The 10,403-nt window shown below is 39.6% G+C and overlaps 1 protein-coding gene across 1 annotated transcript in view; it reads left to right on the top strand.

The window, feature by feature from the left end:
* Window positions 1–10,403, top strand: part of LOC103194374 (carboxyl-terminal PDZ ligand of neuronal nitric oxide synthase protein) — a 560,749-nt gene that overhangs the window by 381,168 nt on the left and 169,178 nt on the right. The window contains exon 4 of the mRNA XM_007937765.2: window positions 2,192–2,250. Coding sequence (XP_007935956.2) covers window positions 2,192–2,250 — 59 coding nt within the window. The remainder of the gene's footprint in view (window positions 1–2,191; window positions 2,251–10,403) is intronic.

Raw genomic sequence — 10,403 nt, 5'->3', positions numbered from 1 at the left:
TCAACATTTTTTAAGGATATGGAAAAACCAATCACTAACTTTATATGGAAAGGAAAGAGACCTCGGATAAGCAAAGCATTACTGAAAAAGAACACTAAAGTAGGAGGTCTCACACTCCTGGATCTCAAAACCTACTATACAGCCACAGTAGTCAAAACTGTCTGGTATTGGTACAACGATAGACACGTAAACCAATGGAATAGGGTTGAGAACCCAGGAATAGATACATTGACCTATGGTAAGCTGATTTTTGATAAAGGACTGAAATCCATTAAATGGGGAAGAGATTGTCTGTTTAACAAATGGTGCTGACAAAACTGGATATCCATTTGCAGAAAAATGAAACAACATCTATACCTCACACCATACACAAAAACTAACTCCAGATGGATCAAAGATTAAATGTGAAACCTAAGACTATAAAGTCCCTCAAGGAAAAACTAGGGGCAAATTTAGGGGCCCTAACATATGCCATAAATAGACGATCAAGCATAACCCAAAATGCACAAACAGCTGAAGATAAACTAGATGAATGGGACCTTCTAAAATTTCAATTTTTATGTGCTTCCAAAGGCTTCTGCAAAAGAGTCAAAAGAGAACATATAGACTGGGAAAAAAATATTTGGCAGTGACATATCTGAGAAGGGACTTATCTCTAGAATTTATAGAAAACTCCCAACACCTCAACAACAAAAAGATAAATAATCCAATTAAAAGTGGGCAGAAGATATGAATAGACACTTCACCAAAGAGGATATTTATATAATAAAATCATAGAGCAGTGAGTAGCAATCATAGGGAGGCATCTTTTTTTTTTTTTTAAATGAATTCTTAGTTATCTAAATTTTTGTCTCTATAACAGCAAATATGTTTGCTCTTGAATGTTTGTAAAGTGCTCTAAAATCCACCTCTCTGTGTGGAATCAGTATTCAGGATCAAACGCTCTGTGTGTGTGTGTGTGTGTACATGCCAGATATGTACAATGTTGCATTTTAGTAAAGCTGCTGTAGAAACACTTCTTTCTGATGTCACCCTCAAGGCTTAGACAAAGTCGCCCCCTCCACCTCACCTTTTCCCCCAGTAGTCCCTGGTTGAGGCCTAGCAATTTCCAAATCCTGGTAGGTTCAAACCCACCAGCCACTCTACAGAAAGAAGATGGGGCAGTCTACATCTGTTAAGATTCACTGTCTCAGAAACCCAAAGGGGATCACTGTAAGTTGGAATTGACTTGAGGGCAGTAAGTTTGGTTTGGTTTTTTGATAGGTCCTGAGAGTGGCCACTTTGTACATTATTTTTGAGAAACCCACATACTCATTAAACTCTCATTAAGCACCTGTTAGGCAATAATTAATATAACCTTCTTGCCCTTTTTCTTTCTCTTAATTCTCTCTTTCAAAAAGAGATGAGAGCAATCTTCCCTGATTAGTTAGGACAGCACTGTCTCTGTGACAAAATCTTGTGAGGTCAAGCAGGTTTCTTTGTCCCTGCACCTAGGGTTGGACCTGAATCCAACCCTCTGCAGGTTGGAGGTGCTACTCTCCTCATCAAGTGCCTGGGGACTCCAGTACTGCACTTGAATCCTCTTTTTCTCCACTCTTCATTTCTAGCCTCCTCTCCAGTTACTGAAGGGGTCTCCTTTGTGTTCACAATAAGTTAGGTTCAAAGCCAGAATGACTATCCTCTTATGAGTAACTCTGTAAATGCCCCAGTCAACTCACTAGGCTTGTGTAGGACTTTCTCCCCCTTCTTCAAGGGAGGAAGGGTGAGACCTACATTTCATTTGCATTTGACAGCATCATTCACAGTGTCTCAAAGGCCTGTCTTTGCCCTCTTTCCTCTTTTGTTCCTCCTGCCACTCCCACTCCTCTGGAATGATGCACAGTCTTTGTTTTCTGGTGATTTCTCAGTGAATTTCTGATTTAGAGTCTTGCCGATAGTCTTCTCAACTCTTGCCTACCCTCAGCACCCTGGAGAGATACTCTTCTGAAGTGCTTGAAGGAAGCTGTTCAAACTAGACACTTGACATTTTCCACTTGTCCTTTTTGAGTAATCAACTCTGGGCCCCTTAGAGGGAAAAAAGGCCAGGAGCAAAATGCATGTGTTTGCATAAGCATTAGTAACTCAGTGTATGCCCCGGTTCTGTAGCTGAGGACAAGCCTAACTTATTCATTTACAGCTTCTTTTATTGCAGAAAAAGGAGTGGACGTGGGATGAGAGCAAGATGCTGGTGATGCAGGACCCTATCTACAGGTAAGAATCCCACGAGGCCCACTGGCAGACCCCAGACTCTGGGCTCAGGAGGACCACTGAGCCCCAGGGTGCACCTGTCATCCCCTGAGCCATCTGACCAGCTGGTGGATACCTGACAGATTTAAATAAATCTCTACTGCTTTTCCCTTCTGAGACCTGTTTTTCCTTTAGATGTAAGTATAAAAAACTAATTTGCCTTATCTTTCAGAGGGAAATTATTCTTGTCATGTTGAATTACACTGTCTAAAGAAGCTATTTCTTTAGCTTTAGAAGGGATTTCCACTTGGTGTTTAATCCAAATCTTTCCATTGTAATTTGAGACCTTTTCATTTTGTGCTAGTTTTCTCCTAATTGAACTTCAATGATTGCAAATATTTTTATCACAGTGACAGAAATAAGCTTTGCCATCACCCTGTTCTCACATTTTTTTCATAGTTGTTATCTGTTCCACTTTCCTGATCCTTCAGAAATTGATCACAGATAGGGGAGTTGTGATAATTTGGGAAAACAGAAAGCTGAAAATTTAATCTCCAAAAATTGCTTTCACAATGATAATTGGTGTGATTCCTAAAGAGATGATGTGACTGGCGTCCACGTATGTACCTTTGGACAGAGAAACACCTGATGGTGATACTTACAGAGAACCGGGGTCTCCCTGGAACTCTGGTGGGACTGTGAATCATCAGTCTCTATATACCTTGTCTTTGATTTCTGCTGACCAGCTCTCCCCTCGCTACTCTATTCATCTTTTCTTCACTGGGATAATGGGTGTTAGCTATTCCTTTGGGATTGTGGGAACTTCGATTTGGGTTTTATTTTTGTCGTCTTTCCATGATTGTCATGCCTTTGTTGACAGAGTAGATAAGAGTTGAAACTCAACTGTGAAGTTGGCAGCATGGTGATTCTGCCTTCTAGTCAAAGAATAGATGCCTATGAAATCCACCCATTCATCATCCATCCACCCAGCCACCTGCCCACCCAGCCACCCACCTACCTATCCATCTGCCATCCATCCGTTCACTCACAATACTCATGCCAGGTATTGTGGTAGGTATAATTTGGCAGATCATTCAAATGAATACTTCATGGTCCCTATTCTCAGAGAAAGAGCTCTGGTGGTTTAGTGGTTAAGGCATTTGTGCTAACCAAAAGGTCAGTGGTTTGAACCCACAAGCTGCTCTGTAGAAGAAAGATGAGGCTGAGCTTCCATAAAGATATACAGCCTTGGAAACCCAATGGGGGTCACTTATAAGTCAGAATGGACTAGATGGCAGTGAATTTGATTTTTGGTTTGGTTCTCAGGGAGTGTTTAGTCTGGTAGAGACATAGAGTCTTGAACAAATCACTACAGTATAAGATAGCATGTTTGCCAAAATGAATTTCTTTCTTTGTGTACTTCTACTAATTTTTATGTTTCTTAAAACAGTTGTTACAGTGTGTTACTGTTAATTTAAAAAATATACCTGATTTTTGCACCATCCTAGGAGGCTCTGGTAGTGTAGTGCCTAAAGCATTTGACTGCTAACCAGAACGCTGGCAGTTCAAACCCACCAGCTACTCCTTGGAAGGAAGGTTGGGCAATCTACTTCTGTACTGATGCCAACTCAGAAACCCAAGGAAGGGTCGCTATGAGTCCGATCCAACTCGATGGCAGTGAGTTTGGTTTTTGGTTTTTATGAGGCTCACAAGGGGAAAACTATGCCCTCCTCACCTTTGTATTTCTAGCACTTAGCCTCTGTCTATGGTGATACAGAGTTAAGCTCTCAGCTGCTAACCCAGAGGTTGGCAGTTTGAACCCACCAGATGTTCCATGGGAGAAATATTTGACAGTCTGCTTTTGTAAACATTTCAGCCTTGGAAACCTTATGGGTCAGTTCTACTCTGTCCTTCAGGCCTATAGGGTCTCTATGAGTTGGAATCAACTCCATGGCAATGGGAGAGATATTTTAGCCTGTTTCTGGCCCACCTGTCTCTCACTGCTGTTGAGTCGGATCCTTCTCATAGCGACCCCTCATTGGGTTTCCGTGGCAGTATTACTACAGAAATAGATTGCCCAATCTTCCTTCCAAGGAATGGCTGGTAGGTTTGAACTGCCAGCCTTCTGGTTAGCAGTCAAATGCCTTAGGCACTTACTTAATAAAGGTGTGATGAGTAGATGGATGATTTTATTGGATTAATATCTGAAAAGTAATGTAATTAAGTGATGTGGTGATTCACAGGAAGGAATAATCACTTTGTACTTGGATTGATGAGAAAAGGCTTCAAGAAAAAGAGATTACATTAGAACTAGGCTTGAAAAACATAAATGGACAAACCTCTACTATATCCACCACCACCTTTTTTTTTTTTTTTTTAAGGTGAGGTTTCCTTTTTTTTTTTTTGATGTTGTTATGTGCCGTTGAGTCGTACCTGACTCATACTGACCCCTCCTTGGGTTTCCAAGGCAGTATCACTACGGAAGTAGATTGCCCAACCTTCCTTCCGAGGAATGGCTGGTGGGTTTGAACTGCTAGGCTTCTGGTTAGCAGTCAAGTGCCTTAGGCACTACACACCTTATACATTTTTTAAAAAAGCACCTTTTATGGACACTGTTTTTTGCCCTCCAGTCAGTTCCCACTCATGGTGACCCTTTCTGTGCACAGTAGAACTGTCACAAGTTTTTCAAGGGTGTGACCTTTTGGAAGCACATCTCAAAGCCTGTCTTCTAAGATCCCTGTCAGTGAGTGTAAACTGCCAGCCTTTCAGCCAATAGTTGAGTGCTTACCTGTTGGTGCCACCCATGGACTCCTCTTTTATAGATAACGGTCATGAATTTGAATCTTGACTCTTTCCTGTTCAAAGAAAGGATGTTCCCTAATGTTTTAACATTTCTGAAATACATTGTTAATTTTCTTTATTTTTTAACAGTTTTATTGAGGTATGATTGACCCACAAAAAAACCTTGAACATATTTAAAGTATATAAGTTGCTAACGTTTTTGTACTCTCATAAAACTTGGATCAAGATGATGAACAAATCTATCTCCCCCAAAACTTGTCTCATGCCCCATTATAATCCTTTTGTCTGATCTCCCCCAATTCCATTTCCCTACCTCCAATCTCTAAGCATCCACTGATAGCTTTTCTGTTACTAGAAACTAGTTTCCATTTTTTAGAATTTTATATAAATAGAATCATATAGTATATGTTTTTTTCTAGCTTCTTTTACTCAGCATAATTATTTTGAGATTGATTCCTTATCATTGCACATATCAGTAGTTCACCCCCTTTTATTACTGAGTAGTATTCTAACGTAGGGATATACAGCAATTTGTTAGCCTTTACAGGTTGATGGACATTTTATTGGTGTCCAGTTTTTAGCTATTACACTGAAAGCTTCTGTGAATGTTGTTGAGAAATATAATTAAAATCTGCTAACCTAGGAAACTTCTCCACAAAGGTTGAAGGGAAAGAAAACAATTTTATTATTGAATAAGCATTAATCCAGAATGTGATGTGCATTATAGGCTATCTGCTAAAGAGATTGAAAAAGAGAAAAAATCTCACCCTTTTCTATAGCCAAGCAGGTGAAATTCATTGTATGTATGTTCTCAAGCATAACTAGTCCTCAAGTAAGAGTACTGACAGCATCATTTATCACACACAGTTCATCCTAAAGTCACCTGGTAATTGGGGTGGCCATTTGTGTTTGCTAATTGCCTTTATCTGGAGGAAAAATACTTTTTTTTTTCTCATGTCCTTATGACAGGAGGTAGGTTTGCAACTTGGAGTCAGACACACCCATAGTAAGGCTCCTACTCTCCTTCCAGGAAACTGGAAGATTGGGGCCTTATCTTCCTGGATGATTACATTTCCAAGTGATGACTCCCAGGTCCTTGAGAAAGACATGGCTGGGTTATGGAGAGGCTTATTGTTGTTGTTACGTGCCATCAGGTCAGACCCAACTCATAGCAACCCCTCCTTGGGTTTACGGAAGTAGATTGCCCCTCCTTCCTTCCAAGGAGTGGCTGGTGGGTTTGAACCACCAGCCTTCTAGTTAGCAGTCAAGTGCCTTAGTTACTAAGCTACCAGAGCTCCCATTGGAGAGGCTTACTTAGCTCTTAAATTTACATACATCTCAAAGAGGCAGAGAAAGAATTTAGAGTTACCAGTTTCCTTGTAAGTAAATACTCTAAGAGAAGGGAGGGGGAATCTTTCCTTTTTTTTTTTCCCCCCTGCCTTGCGTTAGAAAGAATTTTTTTATCCTTATTAGGTACTATTTTTACCCTTACAGTGTTCAGGTGCAAGTCTTTACACGGACATTTGCTTTCATGTTTCTGGGATAAATACCCTGGAGTGGAATTGTTAGATCATATGGTAGGTGTTTTGTTTAACTTTTTAAGAAACTGCCAAACTGTTTCCTAACTTGTTTTACCACCAAGTGTCTGAGAATTCCTGTTTCTGCATTTATGCCCATATCTGATTTGGTTATTCTTTTCAATTTTAGTCCTTTAAATAGACATTTAGCACTATCTCATTATGATTTTAGTTTGTATTTTTCTAATGACTAACAATGTTGAGTATCTTTTCATCTCATGTGTTATTTATATATCTCTTTTAAAGTATCTGTTCAAATCCTTAGCCCATTTTTAATTGAGATGTTTTATTTTCTTATTATTGGATTTTGAGAATTAATTGTGTAGTCTGGTACAAGTCTTCTATCAAATGTGTGATTTCCATATCTGACTTCTCTCTCTCTTTTTTTTTTTAAACATCTCTTTTGAATAGTTGTTGTTATTGTTGTTGCTACCCTTAAGCCAGCCACTGACTCATGGTGACCCCATGCACAATACAACAAATTGCTCTCTAGTCCTGAGCCATTCCCATGTTTGGCTGCAGATGAAACAATTATGATCTATGAGGTTTTCATTTGCAGATTTTTAGAAGTAGATCTCCAGGTCTTTATTCCTAGTCTCTTAGTCTGGAAGTTATTCTAAAACTTGTTCAGCATCATAGAAACATGCAGGTCTCCACTGACAGGTGAGTGTTAGCTGCACTTGAGAGGTATTGGTCTGGAATTGAACCTGAATCTCTTCCATGGAAAGTGAGGATTCAGCCACCCAACCACCAATGCCTCAAGTTTTTAATTTTGATGAATTCCAGTTTGTCAGTTTTTTTCTTTTATGAATTGTGCTTTTGGTGTCATATCTAAGAAATCTTTGTCTAACGCAAGGTCACAAACATTTACTCCTGTTTTCCTCTAGAAGTGTTATAGTTTTAGTTTTACCTTTGTATGTGGTATGAGGGGTGGATCAAAATTTATTTATTTATTGCATTTGAGTATTCAGTTGTTCCAGCACCATTTGTTGAAATACTTTCTTTCTCCACTGATGTATCTTTGCACCTGTGTTGAAAATTAGTGATCCATACCCATGTGCTCTGTTTCTGGACTCTCTATTACATTCTGCTGGTCTGGTTGTCTATCTTGACATCGGTACCACACTATCGTGACTTTTATAGCTTTATAACAAGTCTTGAAATCATTTAGTCTTAGTCTTCCAACTTTGTTTCTCTTTTTGAAAAATTTATTTCTATCAGTGTTTGTATTGAATATCTTTTTTTTCCCCATTCATTCACAGCTAACATATTTATACCTTTATATTTAAAGACAGCTTTTTAAAAATCCAATCTGACAAATCTACTTTTTAACTGAAGTATTTAGATCTTTTACAATCAATGTAATTATTGGTATGATTAGGTTTAGGAAATGTACATTATTGTTATTTATTTTCTGTTTGTCCTGTCCTTTATTCCCATTCCTTCCCCTCCCCACCCCCCCGCCCTCTACTTCTTTTGGATTGAGTATTTTATTATTCCATGTTATCTATTGTTGCCTTATTAACCACAACTCTTGGTTTGTATTTAAGTAGTTGCTTTAGAGCTTATAGGAGCTCTGGTAGCATAGTGCCTAAGGCATTTGACTGCTAACCAGAAGGCTGGTGGTTCAAACCCACCAGCCACTCCTCAGAAGGAAGGTTGGGCAAGCTACTTCTACCGCTTTAGAAACCCAAGGAAGGGTGACTTGACAGCAGTGCATTTGGTTTGCTTTTTAGAGTTTATAGTGTACATATTTAATATCACTTTCTACCTTCAACTGACATTATACCACTTCAGTACAGTTTTTTTTTTTTTTTTTAAAGTTTAAGAACCTTAAAATAGGGACTTCTGGTAAGATGGAGGTATTGAGAGACAAGAGACACAGACCCTCTTCAACAAAGAAAAGAAAAACCAGTTGACAGAGATACAGAATGTAATCCTGGAACCCTGAGCTTTGAAAGAAACTATGCAGAAGTGGATTAGGCACCAACTAGTGGAAAAACCTGAATGAAAACAGTGAGTACAGAGATTGTCAGAGCTCTGGACTATCAGCTACTCTGATGAGACTAACAGCCTGAATATTTCCAAGTGATGTTGGGACCTGAAAATTGACCTAAAGATCAGTCCCAGTCACCAAGGGCTGCAGGGAAAACTGCTCTGGTGGCCTATGACTAGGAAGGGAAACAGCAAGGAGGGAGACAACCTGAGTTGTGGACTTTCTGCTGTCCGGAGGGCAAAGCCATTTTGATTGTTTACACGTGGCTGCCATTTTGGATACTTAAAGTGATTGAGGGTGCAGCCATTTTGAATGTTTATAAGTGGCAACCATTTTGGATTTTAAAGTGATAGCATTCTCATTTGGATTCCAGGAACCTAAGAACAGGTTCTGTTTGCCAGGGTCAGCAAGGACATATGAGAAGCTGACAAAGGAAAGGAGACAGGTGATGAGTGTCTAAGTGCTGTCAACTAGTGAATAGAGGAGCACAGCACAGTACCCTCCCTGTATAGATAATATACAAAGAAAACAAAAATTGTGGGCAAGTCACTCCAACATATAATCACCAATTAAATATAAACACAAAAACTTCACAATGCCTCAGACACAACAGAGCATCACAGTCCATGCAAAGAAGCAAGATACAGCAGGAGAAACAAGGGACCAGGATACAGACGCAAAGCACATCCCTGAGGAAGACACAGCATTGGAACTCCCTGATAAGGAATTCAAAAGAATTATATTTAGATATCTTCAAAGATTGAGAGACAGACCAAGGAAAACACAGACAAAACCCTAGAAGAATTTTGGAAGAAAATATAAGAACAAAATGACAAAATCAATGAAAAATTAGAAATGTTTCTAAATCTACAGATAAAAATCCAGAAGATTAATACTAAATTGTCAGAAATAGGTAATATACTGAAAGGACAAAGGAGTAGAATTGATGCAATGGAAGGCAGAATTAATGAGATTGAAGACAAATACCCAAATACTTCTTTGGAAAAGGATCAGTCAGAAAAAAGATCAAAACAAAATGAAGCCTAAGGTTCGTGTGGGATATCATCAAAAGGAATAACCTACAAGTCATTGGAATTCCAGAACAGGAAGAGAAAAATGAAACCACTGAGAAAATTGTCCAAGATTTGTTGGAAGAGAACTTCCCTAATGTGCTGAAAGATGAGAATATATCCATTCAAGAAGTCCAGTGAAACCCAAACAGGATACACCTCAAAAGAAAAACACCAAGACATATCATCATCAAACTCACCAAAACCAAAGACAAAGAAAGAATCATAAGAGCAGCCCAGGAGAAACGAAGTTACCTATAAGGGGCAACCAATAAGACTGAGCTCGGATTTCTCAACAGAAACCATGCAGGCGAGAGGACAGTGGGATGGGATATATAAAACACTAAAAGAGAACAATTTCCAACTGCTAAAAGGGCAAGGAGGCCACATGTTCCAACTTCCTCTAACCCCACAAAAGGAAGACAGAGCCACCATCAATAACCCAAGGGCTATTCCTATAAGGCCAGACATGCTCCCTCCCTCCAGCCCTTTCCCAGCCGTTCCTCCCAAAGCACCCATCACCTCTCTCCTGGGTTTGATAATTCACTGCAGTGACCACACAGAACTCACAGATTACGGGGTTTATTAGGGAAGCACCAGGCTACAATTAAAGTTCTGGAAGAACGCTCAGCCTCTCTCCCAGCCCACCATCCCTCAGCCAACAGTCTCTCACAGTCTCTCTCCCAGCAGTGCATGTCCCTCGGTGTCTCACTCAGCAATGTGTGTCTCTTG

This window comes from Orycteropus afer, unplaced genomic scaffold (assembly GCF_000298275.1).
Source record: "Orycteropus afer afer isolate SDZICR_OR568_19922 unplaced genomic scaffold, OryAfe1.0 scaffold00044, whole genome shotgun sequence".
Taxonomy (NCBI): domain Eukaryota; kingdom Metazoa; phylum Chordata; class Mammalia; order Tubulidentata; family Orycteropodidae; genus Orycteropus; species Orycteropus afer.
Note: the sequence above shows the minus strand (reverse complement) of the source record. Positions and strands in the feature narration are given on the sequence as shown.